This window comes from Haliotis asinina, chromosome 2, assembly GCF_037392515.1.
Source record: "Haliotis asinina isolate JCU_RB_2024 chromosome 2, JCU_Hal_asi_v2, whole genome shotgun sequence".
In the NCBI taxonomy this organism is placed as follows: domain Eukaryota; kingdom Metazoa; phylum Mollusca; class Gastropoda; order Lepetellida; family Haliotidae; genus Haliotis; species Haliotis asinina.
The window spans coordinates 55,391,244-55,410,769 of NC_090281.1; the positions used below are offsets into that span (position 1 = coordinate 55,391,244).

A 19,526-nucleotide genomic window follows, 5' to 3' on the forward strand; every position below is an offset into this window, starting at 1 on the left:
AGAAACCAGTTACTCCTTCTGATAGGAGACCCATAAGTGGGCTGGCTCTACATCACAATAAGACCACTGTTAGAAGGAGTAGGTCTGCGGAGGGTTCCACATTACACTGAGACCCATTAGTCATGACCATTAGTGGGAAACCTCTTCAATGTGCTAACTGAACGGGTTGTTCGTTTCCACTTAACATGTACCTCACATCTACATGTTATTTCATTCATATTCTATAATTGCTCACTCCAGTGCCAGTATTGTTAAGGGCAACGTAAAGGTCATCAATCCAAGACGACTGCACTTCCGTTCAAGGTCAGAATCCAACACACTGCACGACATTGTAACATGACTGGTGAATGCCCAGCGCCTGTACTTGGAAACTTTGTGGGAGGGAGTGGATCGGAGCAGGTTATGCTTACCCAGTCGTATTGCCAGGAGAGAGTAACATGTGAGAGTCTCTACACCCAGTAAGAGTGAGTGAGTTTACTTTTACGTCGCTTTTAGCAATATTCCAGCAATATCACGACTGGGAACACCAGAACTGGGCTCCTCATGTTGTACCCATGTGGGGAATCGAACCTAGGTCTTCGGCGTGGCGAGCGAACACTTTAACCACTTGGCCACCCCACTACCCTTACACACTGACTGACTGACTGACTGACTGACTGAGTTTGGTTTTACGCCGCTTTTAGCAACATTCCAGCAATATCACGACTGGGAAAACCAGAAATAGGCTTCACACATTGTACCCATGCGGGAAATCAAACCCGAGTGCTCGGCGTGACGACCAAGCGCTTCAACACTCTTCACTATAACTACAGTCATTAAGAACTTGCACGTTAATTTGAAAGGACAGACAGACAGTTTATTCAATATTTCAGGCTTTATGACCTATAGCACAGTTGTGTTGTTAGATTTTTACATTGCAGTCGCGTGGAAATATAAATATACTTGTAGATTTTGCAGTCTAATTTCAAAAATCGTTACAGGAATATTGAAACAGAATATTATATTGATATTGCTAGAGTTTAACCGGTTTTTCATTGGTTGTTTATCTTTGTATACAGTTGAGATCATAGGGAATTATCAAAGAGAATTTGACAACGAATGACTACAGATGACGTGCTTTTGCGATATATGCATATTATTTCGAGGCTACCTTATATATTCATCAGATGAATGACAGGATCGGAGAACATGACATGCACACGTAGACAGGTGAAGATAGCTGGAATTAGACACTCAAAAGTGAAGGTAATTGTGACAAAACTATAGTCATGAAACAGTTAGGAGGATAAATGACAGACGGAGAGATGTAAGGAGGTGAGGCGAAATGGGGCTTAGCGTACGCGTAGTTAAGAATATTTCGCTCATATGGCATGCATGTTTATGTGTGACTCCTTGTACTAGGCCAGATGTAAGCTGGTTTTATAGTGCTAGCTCAGTGAGATACCAAGCTGCAATTAAGCATGAATATCCCATTCAGCAACATTATAGTGATTGAGAGCCGACCAGTCCTTGTCCCCATTAATGCCGAGCGCCAGGTATGGTATGACTTGGGCAGGGATCGAACCCGCGACTTTGAGCTCCCCTGCTGGACGCTGTACCACTAGACCAAGCTTACCGTTCAGTACAGCCTTGGAGCACGGCTAGGTACATGGTAAAGTCGACATAATTTGTGTATGGTTTGTTTCACCCCAAAGTCAGATGTATTCCAACTACATAACGCCGATAATGGCATCTGAAGCAGATGATCCAGTGACTGACAACATGAGCATCGACAATAACAGCCACACAGTGACATGTATGCAATGGCCACCCCATCGAAGCTGGTCTCCTCTTGCGACAAGTTCCGCCCGGTAAGTAAACTGTCTTCCGGTAAGTAAACTGTTATGTTTTATAAACAGTGCATTTATAAATATATTAATACAATACATCACATTATCAGATGTCGGGGTCGATTGGACGTTTACACAAACATTGGTTATACATTGCGACCGTTGTTGTCAACGGCGAGAATTCGAGGCGTTAGACAACAGCCAAACAATACGCCACAAGGAGGTGGCGTTCTACACCACCATGATGATAATGATGTTCACGACGACGACGATGACGATGACGATGATGATGATGACGATGATGATGTTGATGATTTTGGTGGTCGTGGTGGTGGTGGTGGTGACAAGTAATTAAAGCTGTCCGAAACTTACAACCACGTCAGCAACAAAATGGTGTCTGCTTTCGAGACAGAAAGAACACGTCTTTATCTGTGAAAACCCCAGAACCAACCCCAACCAGGTTTTTTTTCGCAATTTAAGTTGTCGGTGTGAATCCATAGAGGAGACCTTTTCAGCAGTTTCTGGTATAACATTTTTTTCTAATCGTTGAAAATGTTACTTCTGGTTGGATTTAAACATGCAAACTTTTTTTCAAATGCATCGCGCATTGTCCATCTACGACATGAGAAATCAGAAGCGCGCGTAAAATATCTTACAACAACCTGGCGCCGTGCTTCCGAACAATCAGTACCAACACCAAAGTCTTGTCAACCTTTGCCTTTCTGCCATTGATTCCATTTACCGTGGAAACGATCTTGTCTTTTTGGTGTGTATTTTGTTGTGTGTTTAAGGTTACAAAATACTGTAAGTACTCAAGGGCGAATCCACCACTTCGAAGAAATGTGCCTGCACATAAACCATGAACTCAAAAGGTCAGGCTCCTTGGGGGAAAGTTTTCGGGTGGAAATAAGGAAGTTCCGTATCTGCGCATCTCTCTCTGTCTCTCTCTGTGTGTGTGCGCGTGTGTGTGTGTGTCTCTGTCTGTCTCTCTCTCCCCCCCCCCCTCTCTCTCTCACACACACACGCACGCGCGCGCGCACACACACACACACACACACACACACCACACGACCGCCCAAATTTCTCACTTGGTTTCGATCTTTTTCCAAGTTCACATACTTAGGACAAATCGTACAGTAGTTATATACTGATAGTCATGCATGGTATTGACAATCGAGTCTGTTTTGATAAGTCTACTACACCTACAGTCCAAAGTACACTGTAACATCATCTTCGTTGCCTGCTCGGGCAGTGGGGGTAGCCTATTGGTTTAAGTGTTCGCTCGTCAGGCTGAAGATCCGGGTTCGATTCCCAAAATGGGTAAAGTATGGATCCAGTTTCTGGTGTCCCCTCCATGATGTTACTGGAGGGGAAAATTACAGTCACCCACGCGTTGCCTGGTCATTTAGGCTCACAGACTTCTGGCTTCGGGCATTTCTTCGTCTGTCCGCCAATAAATAGATCTACACACATCAGCTATTAAAAACCAGCTTCTATTCATTAACGGACGGGTGACGAAATATGGTACTCACAGTCCGATATAGATCAGGATAAAACCATTTCACTTCTACAACTCAGATATGCTAGATTTATCTATGGCTTTTATGTCTCCTGTTGTGTTTTGTGTGTAACATATTTCATAAGTAACTACTTTTTAAATCTTCATTACATCTGTTAAGTGTTAGTGACACCAAGTCGGGCCTCTGGTGTAAGGGAAATAACTCCGCATAGATCTTTTCGAAATGAGGTAGAAACATCGTATTTTAGGTGTAAACTCTTTGCAGACTCAGGGAGGAGTCGGTTAAGAGCTAACCTTCACGAAAATGTACGAGTAGTGTAAAGAGTTGTAATATATGAATTAAGCAAATCACATTTCTGCTCGTGTAATCCTTCTGGCGTATTCTTTGTCGTGATTAATTCTGATCTTTGTGTGAAACAGGTAATTGTAAAATTTGTGTCTGTTCTGTAATTGTTATAATCTCCCAAACAAAATATAGACCTGGTGATCAGTTTCTTAAAACACTCATGATAGAAATCGAATGGCCATCATGGAGATGGTTAGGACTTTTTCAATTTTCACTTTCACAATTATGTACTTTTATATATGTTTCGTCAGCTATCCCTCTTGCGAATGTTTTCGCATTTTTCACACATCTGTAGAGGATGCTGGATAAGCAAACACATGGTTGTAGCAGCTGATACCGAATAGAAAAGCAATTGTGATGATATTTTTTGGAAGACCACCGTTTCATTTTGGGTTTCTTGTTCCGCGATCGTTTTTTCTATGAAGGATAATATACCAGATGATGCTTGTTAGGTAAAATGATAAACCTATTTGGTATTAAATGTTCCTTAAAACTGAATTGAAACAATAATAAACCCCATACATTTAAACCAAAGAGTAAGTAGCATATGGTGATATTTGTACTCTAAGGACATATGAAGAAGGCAAGGTGTCGAAACTCATGGTATGAATTTACTTTCTTTTTTTTCAGCAGATTTTATGGTACACAGGCATTTTATTGGGCACCCTTGCCCCTTTACAATCCTTTGGTTTGGTTGTGAGATTGGGTGTGGGTTTGCTGCCCCTTTAAACAAATAAATCTGATGCAGATTGCAGAAATTCTATACTTTTCTTTATCAAATTTCACTGAAAAAATTGTCCATTGTGCATACACAGAGAGTTAGACAGTTGAATGATGATGACAAAAAATGGCATCTGACCGTAACGAAACACTATGAAGCAGTTCCAGATTCAGAAGTCTTATTGTTTTAAGATGTTTCTTTGCATCTTATTGCTGGCCTAGTCATGATGTAAAATATGCAGACCTGTAACGTGACACTTTTTTATCATACTACAGTATGTATCACAGTTTGTGATGTAAAATATTCAGAGCTAGGCTTGTAATTATGTTATTTGTCATGATAAAGCATGATATATGAGAAAAAAATTGCTTGGAATATTGCTTTATGGGATGCTGAGCCCTATTATATCTTAATGTACATGACAGGCAGATGAAATGATATAAAACCATTCAGCATGCTTCAGTGTATAAGTTTAGGAAATGTATTTTCTCATCATATTTCAGGCCCCAAACTCTTCTGATTAACTACAATATCAATACAGATTTACAGTGGACTTAATCAAGTGATCATTAATTGATGCCTTGATGGGAATAATTGATGGGAAATCTTAAGTAATGATATGTCAACTCAAAAGTACCATGACATATTTATTTATTAGATAATTTACAAATAGATATCAAATTTCTGTGTAGACTTGCAGTTGATAGTCAGTTGCTCTAAATGAAATACTCTAATCCATTGAACATATATAACTGGAAACATTGTAATAAATTGTAGATTTAGTGTCAGTATTCGTAATTATTGGTACAGCATTGATATCACATAATTCTGGATGTGACAGTGTTTACATATTACATAAACTACCCCCTTTATTGTCTGGGTTTCAAATCATGAACATGAGAAAATTCACTAGCACACTTAATCCATCCATGCAAATGAAACGTGTGTACACGTCATATACACATACACATGATATGCCTGTACATGTGATACATACATACTTAAATACACTCATACGCTGGATATGCTCATATCCTTGATACAAGGTTACATGTGACACACCCATACAGATGATACACCTGTATACATAATACATGACACACCCATAATGTGTAACCCCAGTACACATGACACACCATAATGTGATACCCGAGTACATGACACACCCATGATGTGATACCCCAGTACACAGGACACACCCATAATGTGATACACCAGTACACATAACACACCCATAATGAGATACACCAGTACACATGACACACCCATTATGTGACACACCAGTACACATGACAAACCCATAACTCACGCAGCAAAACATGGCGTTGTTCGAAGAAAGGTTGTTTACATCTGAACCTCCAGGGGCATGACTTGTGACACTCTTCTGCAGTGACTGTCTTTTCCTAAAAAAATAAGCTATAGCCCCAACAACACCTCATACCTAAACGCATTCAACAAGGGTGGTCAAAGATGGATAAGTATAAAAATGTAATAGTAGGAACTAAAAACAAAACTCACCGAGACGGGTGCTTCTTCAAACAACGCCATGTTTTGCTGCGTGAGTTTCTGTTCGCGACCGACAAATCACGGATGTGAGCCGAAAAATCTCCAAAGACGACCGAGTGTGTTTCAAGTATTACCGACATTGCTTCCGATATGGCCGATGTGATTCTGTTATTACCGCTAAATTGCCAATATGGCTGCAACTGTTTCGCGAGTGGGCTGCGTTTGTTTACATTTGAGATGCAATTCCTTCAAATTTGCTGTAATTCCTTCAATTAGGGGGCCTGACCTCTATACACATAGATTTAAGTGTATACATGATACCTAGGTTAGTTGTTATGGAGGTAGTCCGGTCAGGCCATGTGGACTTTGTGAGTGGTCAAACCCAGAGGTATGAATTGTTCGTACCCGATAGCACGAAACATACCAGGTCTTGGATTATTGTTCATGTCTTTGTTCACATCAGGCATAATTCAGAATGGCTGACTCATCTGAGAATCAGGAGAATGCTGGTTCAGGTAGCACAGGCACTGCTGGAGGGGAACCACCACGTCAGGGAAACCCAGTGTTGGTAGGTATCATCTGTAAGTCACTTGTCAGGCTGTCCTCTCTGTCAGGTATCTGCAGCCAAGTTTTCAAAGGCACTGCAGTTTTGACGTGCAAAATTGTTTCACTTGGGTTGAAAATGTAATACTCATGGGTTTAAGTCATGGCCCGCCCCTTGATTACTGGCAAGTTTAACAGCACCAAAGACATGCTCATTGGCTGTGCCATAGAGGTAATTATCTGAGTCTGGCATTAAATGTTATGTATTCCTAATATGATAATGCTGATACTGAAGTGCATTAGAGTGATCTTTTATGATGGGTCAGTCTTGAATTAATGGATTTTAAGATGTGTTTTCATTCAATAATGAACATTAGAAATTTCATATGAATAGATTTCTTAAGCAAACTTCCCAGTTTTTCATATGTGACATCTTGTCACCATGTTTCATTTAGGCATCAAGAAGCCATCATCTCACAAACTTTGACAATGCTGGTGTGTAATAATTGAAAAAAAGGACATGATTCTGATGAATAGAGCTAGAAAGTAGTCCCTGTTGCATAGCTGAATTGCTTTAATGTATATATAACATTAGCCTTGAGTATTATTTGATCTGCATCAGGCCCACATGATGGGGAACAAAGTGGAAGCTGGTCTTTGGTTCACCAGGATCTTCACAGTGATCTGCACCTTCCTCTACATACTGCCTTTCTTTGGGTAAGTAGGAGATTGTGTTGTTCCAGGTACCTTTTCACAGGGTATGCAAATATAACTTACGTTTTTGAATGTGGAGACATGCAAGATGTTGTATTGGATCGTCAGTAAAGTAAAGATTCTCGTACTTTAGGTGTTTGAGTCTCATGCAGGACTTTAATCCACACACACAGTGAGGCATTTAATCGCAAACACACATAGTTATCACTCTAACCCACTTATGTGGAATCTGAGGTGGCTAGGTGGGTTAGATTGCTGACTTGTAATAAAGAAAGCAATATAAATATAATATTTGAATTCATGTCTTAGATTTTGAAGTGAATGTTAATTTGGAACTGAAGTATTGGTCTAAATCTGAATTATCTCCCCATGCAGTGGCAACCCATACAGCTTTTACCAGAGGGCTCTCATCAGCAGCGCAGCATCCAGCGCTCTTCGGCTACATCAGCGGATCCCAACAGTGCAGTTCTCCCGGGAGTTCCTGGGACGGTTGTTCATGGAGGACAGCTGCCACTACCTTCTCTTCTCCATCATCTTCATCAACAGTTTCCCCATCACCAGTATCCTTTACAAACCTGCTTCAACCCATTTTTAGCTATTTTGTTTTTCACAGTGTTGACCAGGGCAAATCAATTGAGCTGCACACCCCCATGTTTAGTTGTCCATTTGTTCTTAGTGGGATTTTTAACATATTCCCCAAAAGTCAAATCGAACTGAAACTTGTGCAAAATATCTAAGCTGTATATGGTGTCTCGAAAATGAATTCATTGAAATCCAGTTGCTTTAATACATGGTTTCTATAATGGCCATATTGAAGATATCATTTTACCACTACTTCGGTATGTATTTGATGTGCAGCAAGAATGGGACAGTTTAAGACAATGTATTGTTGAGGACGATTTGAAATTGAATCAGACTATGACTTATGGGCTTAAATACAAATTTTGACTTGCCTGTCCCCAAAAATGTTATCATCTGTCATCATATCCCAGTTGCTTTGGTTGTGTGCCTAGTTATATGTAGTGATTAGGGCTGCAACTAGTACAATATGTGGCTAATTTGTAATAAACCAATAGTTATAAACCACAGTGCCATGTACAGCCATTGCAAACTAACATGACTTGCACTATTGCAATGCTAGTACATATTCCTTTCTTGCATATCTCACTTTGGAAAAAGGACATAAGGGCTTAATTAAAACATGCTCCATTAAAAATATTGTAAATATTCATTCATATTTAGTTCTGGTGACCACAAATAAGAAATTGAATTCACGAAGGTCTACGGTTCGATTCACTGAATATGCGAGTGTATCATAACAGCCTGAGTAGTGAAATGGGTTACCTTCATATGTATTGTTGACATTCACAACTCAGCTTGTCAGTACCAACAGTTCTTGTTTCCTGACCATGTACCAGTGGCATTGTGTCCGGTGTTCCTGTTTGCTTTGCTGCACGCATGTTCCTACACCAAGACAATCCTCAATGTAAGTAGTCACAAGGTTTCATGGATTAATTAATTCTGTTATCATCATCATCATCATCGGACCATTAAGATCCGGATTAGAATTGATCTTCAGTAACCCATGCTTGTCGTACTAAGCGACTAGGAGGATAAGGTGATCAGGCTCGCTGACTTGGTTGACACGCCATAATATTCCATTTGCACAGATTGATGTTCATTTTGCTGATACCTGGATTGTCTGGTCCAGATCCGATTATTTTCAGACTTCATCTGGATCAATGTCTTTGCAGAACTGTACAGTAGAATGTCTACAATACCTGCATCACTTTGGGTTCTCTCTCAGCATCAGCTGACACTCAGTGATGTAATGTGAATAGTGTTTAAAGTGACCCCATCTCACTCATCTTTGTTGCAGCTCATGGGACCAAGCTCAATGCAGTTTTTGAGGAACATGATCGCCAAGCTCGAGGCTCAGCAGATCAATATTCTCCGCTTCATCGCATGTAACGAAATCTTCCTCATGCCAGCTATCATTCTCATGATCTTCAGGTGAGAATGGCAATATTGATGAAATGTATGTCTCACCATCATCCTGGGTCAACAGGGTTAAGTGCCAATAGAAGTCCAGCTTCCACCTTTGCCAAGCAAGGCTGGTATTTCATGATTTTATTGTTATGTTGTTTTTGAGTTATGTCCCTTCTATTTCCTCCCCAACTGACCAGTCAGATTTTTCCTACCATGTATTTTGCATTTGCAAAGTTGCAGCAATCAAGACAATCTGATTGATGATCAAGATATGTATAGTAACAAGATGGATCTTACTACCAAAAGTGCATCACAACGACGTTTGGCTTTCAAGTTGATTTCTCATAAGAGGATCATTTGTGTTACCAGGTTGCACAGTTCCATGATGTCCTAAGACATTTTACTGGCATGCTTGTTTGCAAATGAAAATACGAGGTGTCTACTCTATGGTAGAACTACTTCAAATTACCAAACACAGCTGGTTCATCTTCCAATTAGAGCTGACGAAAACCTGAAGAATATATATATGCTTCTTCACCATGTTCACACAATTTGTTCTCATATCTTCTTCCAGTGGCAAGTCCAGCCTCATCCTGCCATTCGTGTACTATCGCTTCCTGTCACTGAGATACTCCTCCAGGAGAAACCCCTACTGCAGGTAGGTTGTGTCCCAGTGACTGAGTGACTGAGGATCTAGATGGCTGATTGTGGATTTTAATTCCAGATGAGATAGACAAAGTACTAAGATCTGTTCTAGACTATATGTTACATTTGATCCCTTTCTGAATGGCATTAAACTCTTTTAAATCAACACACTCAATTTAACTTATTCACTTTAACTTTATTTTGTCAAACCCACTGTAATTTTAATTTAACTCGCTTTTTTTTAACTCACCTATTTCAAACACACTCAATTTAACTTGAACTCAGTTTCTTTCAATTTAACTCAATCACTTTAACTCACATAATTCATCTCACTCAGTTTAACTCACCTATTCACTTTAACTCCCTGAATTTAACTCATGCTATTTATCCCAGTTCAGTTCAATGCTACTCTTGCAATTAACCTCAGTTATTTAACATATGTTGATATTTGGGATAGTTTATGTGTGAATTGATTGATCTCATATTTTTTATGTAGGACTCTGTTCACGGAGCTGCGTATGATGGTGGAGTATGTGTGCAACAAGCCCCAGTGCCCTGCTTTCTTCCGCAACATCTGTTACAAGGGTATCTCGATTGTCAGCCGTCTCGCACCAGCTACAGCACCTGCTCAGTGATCCAGATGTGTGTTGTGGTTGTCATGGTTACCAAGCGTCAATACGTATCTGTATGTGCTGCGCTGATCTCAGTGAGATTGTGATCTGATTGGGGTGTGTTGTGTTGTGCAAGTGGCTTTTTTGACTGGAAACATATAAGAAATGGTTCAGTTTTTTGTGACCATCAGAAGCTTTATCCCAGCATGCTGAACAAAACAAGTTAAGGAACATGAATGTTTTGTGTTATTTTTAAGAAAGTGTTAGTTCAGTCTTTTTTCTGAAAATTGTCCCACAAAGTGTTCATGATCACTAGCTTATCCTGACCAGTATGGGTCAGTTTCATCGTTCAGATGAGAGTCTTCATTATCTTGAACCAGGTGAAATATGATATTCAGTCAGTTAGGCTGCAGACACATCATACTGTTGTCTTCTATATAGAAGTCAAGGATTCAAAGGGAATATCACTGAGTCTCCGTGCTTATAGGGGGCTGTGTGGTAGCCTAGTGGTTAAAGCATTTGCAGAAAACCCGGGATTGATTCCCTTGGTGAATTGTGGAATATTAGTCATATGTCACTATTACAAGATGATACATAGGTTGTTGAGAATGAAGAGAGATTTACTCATTTATTGATAAATACAGTACACATTGCAAACTAGCTGTTGCTTGAGATATTCCTAAGTTCAAGATGATGAGGTTTAACTGCTTAGTAAAATACAATCTTTTCACAGATGAACCATAAATGTGTTTGAAGTTTTATCTATTTCACACTGTCATCCCTCACACTGTTCATTCTGATACATGTTACTGCTACTTGTCCAATGGTTGGTGGGGTAGCCCATTGGTTGAAGTGTGTGCTCATGCAGAAGACCTAGGTTTGATTCTCTACAATGGTATGCAGTGGGAAGGCTAATACTGTGTACCCTCTCAAACTGTTAGTAGAATTTTTCTGTAAGCTGTGTAAAACTGTAAAACAATGCTCGCTCACTCACTCAATCACCCATTCACTTACTCACTTGCCCCAGAGTACAGATTAGTCTGAGGGCTGATGCAGTCAGACAGGTTCAAGTTATTTGAGGGGATGGTGGGGTAGCCTAGTGGTTACAGTGTTGGCTTGTCATGCTGAAGACCCAGGTTCGATTCTCCACATGGGTACACTATGTGTAGCCTGTTCCTGGTGTCCCCTGCCATGATATTGCTGGAATATTGCTAAACGCAGTGTGAAACTAGCTTGTGTGGTCTTTGTGTGAAATTTAAACATATTTGTTCAAAGATATCCAATATTTAATATTTTTGAATATGTTAAATATTTGTTTTAACACATTGTTACAAGAGAATGGATTCTTCTGTACTTCACCAAATCCAGTAAATTCAAACTAACAAATGTATATATTTAGTGACAGTAAAAATGATATTTATAGATGAATTGAATTTTTTAAAAAAAGACAAGTTTATGAGTATCTGCCTTAATTAGTACTTTAAGTGGAATGTGTGTCATGTTAAACTTGCCCTACTAAACCTATTTCATTCACATATTGTTAAGTTATGAGCTTGGTAATTGTGATATTTGAAAATGAATAGAAATTCAAAATGCCATGGAAAGACTTCCCATCTGAAATATGCAATGCATGATCACGCTTTCCATCAAACAAGTTCCTCTATTTTCTCAACCACTGAGCGGCCGGCATACATGCGATACACATTTGTTTATTATGACGTGTACAAAGTTGATGAGGAAGGTATTCGTTGTGTGCAAATTGGCAAGAGTGACCAGAATCCATATTTACTCAGAGTGAATGTATTTCATAATATTTGTATGAAAGTTGTCTATGTAAAACTTGTAATGTGCAGGAGTGTAAAAGATCAGAGATAAATATAAACTCTGTTTTTCTTATACTGTCTGGAGTCATGATTGTATACAGATTCTCTTTGTATTCTACATTTTTGCTTTGTGTTTTACTTCACCTTTCCTTTGTGCCTGTGGACTATATATTGAACGTTGACATGCATTGAATCCTTTAATCTAAATCCACTTTAATCCATGGTCATCACCTGGATTTATCTTCACTGAGAGGATTATTCCCCATTATGAGGTGTTTGTGTGTAAAGTTCTGTATTTCTTTTGTTGAATCCAACATTTTAAATCCTTGTGTGAATCTATTCACAGCTGATAGGGCTACTCTATGACCTCAAATAGTCCGTCTTCATCCAATAATGCATTTGTTCATGAACTTGTATGCCCATCATATCCTTTTACACATGTTCTAATGCCTTATTATTTGATGTGTATAAGACTAGTCAAGAGAGAAATACTTACATTGTAAAAATAAACGGCTCTAACAGTAAAAGGTTGGCACAAGTTTTGACAACTAGGTGTACTAAAAACAAACATGGCATTTGCCTTAATGCTTCCCAAAATTGCCATACCAAGACACACAAAATAAGAGTTATATTTGGGCATCAATTCTTCTATGTCAAAGAGTTTTCTTTCTGGATCAGTTCTCAATTGTAATTCTGAAAAACAATTTCAAACCACCTTCTTTGAGTATATTGAGTGATATAGAGTGAATCACATAATTAAATGAGTTGTGATGGATGTAAGATTGTGCCCTGTATATGTGTTGTTGCTAGTATAAGGAGTTCTCATGCCGCTAGTTTCTCCTGTTCTCGTTACCCTGAGGGTCAGATACAGCTGGTGGCTGATGCATGGTCAGAATTTCTATGTTAATTTTCCTAATTTACCAAAGGAAAAGAAGATTGCTTCAAACATCACTCCAACCCTTTGTAGGCATTAAGCCTGATGTCACTGCAGACAAGATCAGTCTAGACACTCTAAGAACTCGGAGCATATAATACCCAAGTGATAACAGTTTTCAGCAAGCCCTTGAGTGGCATTCAGTGATATACACATACACAGAGAGGAAAATTTATAGATATCAATTTCAGTTGAGGAACACAACATTTAAGAGTACACATATATTCTTACTTAACCGAGTTGTTTTGTGGTGTTTTCTTACACCATCAGATGAGGAATGTGACATTTTTGACTGTGCTCTGAATCTTAAGGATTATAGTCCCAAAACCTTATTTCTCATATTACAGAAGTTGATATTCATAAACGTCATCATTTAACAATTTCCATGTTGTTTGTATATATAAGTTTCTTGCCTCCATATAAAATTTATTAAAGTTGAAATTGATTTTTTCAGCTTGTGTTTACAGATACTGGTTAAAAATGTGGCATCTTTCTCTTTTTTTTTTAAAGAAAGTATGGCAGAAAATGTCTTTGTTGCTTCTTGCTGTTGTATTTTTTTCACATTTTCTGGTCAAGATTAGTTATATAACAATGAAACCTGTCTAAGGCAGCACCTCATGGGGCAGAAATAAAATTCAGACAGGGTGCTGTATTAGCCAGTGACGATCATTTGCCAACATGGCTTACTCACTGGCACATCACTTACCTGGAAACAGTTATTAACCGCACAATCACTACTTCCTGATTATCTAGCATCCCAAGAGGAGTAATAAGTGTATTGGATTATGGGTCCTTGATTGCACTGCTCAAACCCATGTCAGTTTAGACAGTGTTATGCTCGTTGTGACTGGAAAGTCATGTCGGAATGTGGAATAGGCAGCTGCTGGGTTCGACAATATTTTAATGATCATAATATTGTTGAAAAAATGGCAGGACTAAAATTTTATGCTTGTTTTGACCATGTGCCGGATTAGACAGATACCAGTGATGGCACATTTAACTATATGTATCTGTTAACTTGCTAAATGTAGTTCTAGGACAGACAAGCCTTAGTTGCAGTTATTTGTTTCTAAATATTGTCTCACATCATCAACCCTGACAGGCTAGAATTTATTGGTTCAACAGTGAACAACAAACAGACATTAGCAATAGAGCAAATATGAATTAACAAGTCACCACTGGTATGAAATATTTTGTTGAATACAAATAATCACAGTCAGTCTGAGTATTCCAAGGGTTAACATATAGTGTCCATTTGGTTGTAATCAGTTTGTGGCAAAAGTTTGAATATATGGACATCGTGTCAGGGCTCTTCAATACTGATTTCTGAGATTATGTTTATCAATAAAATGGATTCCAAACAAAATGTTGAGTCGTGTTGTATTTTGCTCACCTTTACATTTTCAAAATCACTGAGTGAGTTTACTTTTGTGCCATACTCAGCAATATTCCAGCTATATGGCAGTGATCTGTATTAATCGATCTTTACCAGACAAACCAGTGATCAACAGCATGAACATGTGTCAGCAAGTTTGACCACCCGATCCCATTAATCACTTTTCACAACAAACGGGTTGGTTCCTGAAAACCAATTCTAACATGGATCTTCACAGGTATGAAACCTTTGAAGTCACTAGTCTAACTCTGTCCACTACAAGAATTATGAATATATTTAATATACACTAAAATGTAACAAATGAGTGAGCAGGGTTTTGCACCACATTTAAGAATGTTCTTAAAACCTTTGTGGTCAAGACAATAAACATAAGTCCAGAAAACAAAAGGATGGTCATTCAATACTTATTGCAGAAATGCCAACGCTAATTTAGCCCAAGTTAGCCTCCAAAAACAGGTATTTTTTGGCCAAATTTGAAAGTCTTTACTTTTCAACAGGGTTTTATTTTCAATAGATAGATAGATAGATAGATGACTTTATGATGTTTTCAGCAATATTCCAGCAACATCATGGTTGAGGACACCAGAAATGGGCTTCACACACTGCACCCATGTGGGGTAGAAACAAAACATCAAGTTATTTGTTAAATGTTTATTCAATGATATAGCGCATAAATTCAATGGTAGGAAAAAGGCTTTACAAAATGTTGATAATCTGAAAACGGGATGATTTCTACTCAGAAAAAAACTGTACAAACAGCATCATGAACTGTACAATAGTGAAAATGTTCCCATGAAGAACATCCAACAGATTACTTGATACCTTGGTGATACTACAGAACATTTTGCCATCAAAATAGTGTACTACCTATCAGCAATTACAAAATACAACTCCTTGACTGCACTGTACACAGTGGCATTAAGCAATGCTTCAGGTCAATATAAGCACTGAAATCTAGCCAGGAATCTCTCTACATTCCAAACTAAGATGACTCCGTGCGCAAGTCATGAACTTTGTTTATGCAATATTCAAATATTTTTAAAATAATTATTTTGGAGAAACGAGCTTTTTCAAACATTTTTAACATCACAGCTATAATTTGGTTTTATTCCATTATGTATACCTAACCATTAAAGCCTATGTGTCTTGATATCAGTAAAGCTCATGACCCAGACATCACATAGGCAATTTTCATTCCAATTTGGAATTTTTTTCACGTACATTGGCAGTGGACTTGAGGCTAAAATCCTAGAATTTCTAGTCTACTCCAAACAGCAAATATCAACCTGCAAGCTCATCCAAGACACCACATGCAACAGGCATAATGGTCAATGTCATACTTCCTTGGCCTAGAATCAGGTTCATCTTGTTCAGAAAAACAAGTCAAGTGTATGTGGTTTAAATGCCGTCATGGACAAAGATTTCTACAAAAGAAACCAAAATATCTTTCACATGGATATCTGATCATGCATAAATAACATGTGAATTCTTAAGAATAGATATTTCTCTTACTTAGTTATTCTAATATGAAAATTGTGTTTCATGTGTATTACACTCTTTTTGAGAAATGGACATCAGACAATGATCAAATTCAAGTTCTCACATTCACAGAGCATCTCCTTAAACATCCAGCATATTTTTTTCTAGTTTCTCAAAGTAAATAAAGCTCTTGTGAGAGGTAACACAACATAACACAAAGACAAGCACAGCAACACTACAAGATCCTACAACCAAGCCGTTCCACCCTGAGCCAGTCAACATGTCTGAATTATCACAGATACTAGCTACCACACAACTATGCATAGAAGACTAAGCTATCTAAACCTGTATAAGCCTATTCAAACTTAACGCAAAACAAAAGAATATAAAATATAGTATTCAAGCATAATCATATCTTGTAGGCATGCTGGAGCTATGAATTTCAACCATGAATATTATCTGAAAAATGTGAAGAGAATAAGAAAATGACAGTTTTAAGGAAAATTGTCTTTTAGTAGTTATCATGTAGAAAATTTTGGCTGCAATCATATGAATCATAACAGGGTCATAGACATCTCACCCTTTGGTCAGATCCCAAGAACAATTAACTTGCTGACTGATTAACCAGAATTTGGGTTTCAAACAATAATGGCACAGCTGAGGCATGTTCAGAACCATGAGCACCTGTGCTATTGCCTCCCATGAGCGCTCGCATCGGCCCTGCACAAATGCGAGCACTTGGGTACATTAAACCATTCATGACCAACTTGTGTTACACCCAGACAAGTCTTCTTGTTGGAGGTTACAGAAAGGGGCGAGGGGTGACGAATAACATTAAAACATCATTGCAATCTTGGTACATTTGGCAAGCAGCTGTGCTGATGGTTCATGTGTGTGCTGGGGCATTTGAACAGACACAGGCATTCAGGATGGAACACTCACTAGCGTTCGTGGACACTCACGGTTCTGAACACGTCTCTGGACCTATCTAAGGTACCATTCAGCAGAGCAGGCTAATACTGTTCTTGTAGTATGAACAGACAGGCAATATTAAACACAGACAGGAAATTCACATACAATCAACATCAATGAGGTAAGTAGCATGTTTCATCTATGCACTTATAAACCACCGTATCTGACATTTGATTGCACTTGCCTCTCCTGATGACAACATGACTTCATCACCATCATAAAGTACAAAATAATTCCTTCTGTATGTCTCAAAGAAAACCTAATTCTCTGTGGAAACATGTAAATGAAGTGTTTGATTGTTTGACTGGTATCAAGTGGGTTAAAACAAGATGAACTCAGTATGTTTCTGAACAAACAGTGACTTTCTGTCTTACTACTAATCTACCAATTTTGAGAAGGTAATTTGCATAAAATGGATCTATGGACAGCTTACTTGTAAAGTGATGAGAATAGAAAATACTACATAAACTCTTTCTGATGTCTCATGATGTTGTATTGGAAAATCTCTATATGCTAAATATGACATTGGAATAACAAGCATTGGGCAATCAATTATGAGAAAATCTCTATATGCTAAATATGACACTGGAATAACAAGCATTGGGCAATCAATTATGAGAAAATCTCTATATGCTAAATATGACACTGGAATAACAAGCATTGGGCAATCAATTATGAGAAAATCAATCACTGATAAAGAAGTGAAGAACAAGCTAAATAATTTACAAGAATAAATACATGGACAAAATAATACCCCAAATTTGAAGACTACAGTTTACCTTCATCTGTGAATAACATAATATAATGGAGGTGAACGACCAACAAACACTCTAGTTCACTTGGGAGTAATATTCAAATGATGCAAGTGATGTTTAGAGTAATCTCCCCTAATTTTTTGAGAAAATGGTCCATCAGAAGTACACACCAAACATATAGAGAAGCTTCATCAATACATTGATTAATGTTTTCTGTTCTATTTCTTATTATATATTGGCACATCAAATGTGATATCAGATCTCGGATTGGGTTTCAAACATATATAAGCCACAAATAGCCATATGAAACGCAATTATTTAAGCACATAAAGGTAATAAAAATAAACTTCTGAAATAGCTGGAGATTTGTAAATGGCAAGTTGTCTACAACATGAAGAAATATCTACTAAGCCCAAGCTTGATCATGAATGCAGAGAACTCGAGGACATGATTTCATGAATATTACCTTAAATCACCAGGAAACCATATTGAAATACAATCACCATAGCATCATATTTCATAGTGACAGAAACAAAAGAAAAACAAGTATACGCCTAAGATACTATCAGTGTTAGACAGTATCTAGGTAGATACTAAGCTGAGTATATTGAAAACCTTGATTTCATGTAGGATGTACAAAACATGGGGAAAAGTGTAATATTTTACACAATTATTTCAATAAAGACAGCCTTGTAACCAAATAAAACAAAAAATGATTCTATCCGTCCATAATTTGATTCATAGTATAAATGAAGCGCTGTGTTAACTTAAACTTCGACAGCCCATTACAGTGGTCTAAAACTGGAAGTAAAATATTTCCGACCGACTGTAAAGATCTGTGGCACTCTGCATAGTATATAAAGAAGGTATGAGTCCCTGGCTGATCACGAGTACTCCCAATGTGGGAAAGAAGCTCATATAGCGTTCCTAGTGTCAAATGTTCAGTTATTCAGTTGGTCCATTCTGGTTACAAAACAACGTTCACCTGGGTAGCATGTAAAGAATAATTTTGCCATTAATCAGATCACTTGTACTGACTTACCACTTATGGCATATTCCTTGTCTAAATAATCCAGATGGTCATCATACCATACTACAAAATTGCTGCATCAGAATATCCTTACACTCACAGTTGTTTGTCAGTTTGTGCATACTTAAGGTGACTTCATCATTTTTGTGTTAAAGGTATACAATTATCTATCAAGCAGATAATCAACATTTAGAAGGGTCATTGGTTTTGAGAAATACAGACTGCCTGATGTTTCTACCATGCAGCAGTGTACGTGGTGTGTTTACATATATGATGCTTTCAACAATAGTCCAGCTATATCACAGCTGGAACAAAGAATCGGTAATGAAACAAACATTGTACTGATGCTGGGGATCAAACCCTATGAGCTAACCCTTCACCCATAAGGCTCCCCATATTCCAGTGACAGTCTAGCTATATCACAGCTAGGACACCAAACAAAACACTGACACTGGAAATCAAACCCTGTGTGTTGATGAGCTGAAGTTTCATCCACTAGGTGCCCCATGTTCCAGTGACTTAGATGGTTGTTGCGAGTGACTGGTGGATTGGCGGTGGGAAGCAGCGAACATGTTCCACTGGCATACTCTCAGTGTCACTTGTCTTCATGTATTTGTTTAGAACCGAGAAAATTTGGTTGTTGAGGATCTGGAATTTGCGGATGCGATCTACCATTCTCTTCAGTTGCTGAAAAAAACAATTATTGCATGAGTG

At 38.3% G+C, this 19,526-nt stretch overlaps 2 protein-coding genes across 2 annotated transcripts in view; one reads left to right on the top strand and one right to left on the bottom strand.

Annotated features, from left to right (window-relative positions):
* Window positions 1-3,609: 3,609 nt before the first annotated feature.
* Window positions 3,610-14,546, top strand: LOC137273930 (transmembrane protein 33-like). The gene is made up of 8 exons (XM_067806837.1): window positions 3,610-3,768; window positions 6,385-6,489; window positions 7,087-7,181; window positions 7,554-7,738; window positions 8,597-8,664; window positions 9,058-9,191; window positions 9,742-9,825; window positions 10,309-14,546. The coding sequence occupies exons 2-8, from the start codon at window positions 6,397-6,399 to the stop codon at window positions 10,445-10,447; spliced, it is 798 nt and encodes a 265-aa protein (XP_067662938.1). The 5' UTR covers window positions 3,610-3,768; window positions 6,385-6,396; the 3' UTR covers window positions 10,448-14,546.
* A 666-nt stretch (window positions 14,547-15,212) lies between these two features.
* Window positions 15,213-19,526, bottom strand: part of LOC137273931 (cytoplasmic FMR1-interacting protein-like) — a 40,473-nt gene continuing 36,159 nt past the window's right edge. Inside the window, exon 29 of the mRNA XM_067806838.1 lies at window positions 15,213-19,499. Coding sequence (XP_067662939.1) covers window positions 19,332-19,499 — 168 coding nt within the window. The 3' untranslated portion in view covers window positions 15,213-19,331. The remainder of the gene's footprint in view (window positions 19,500-19,526) is intronic.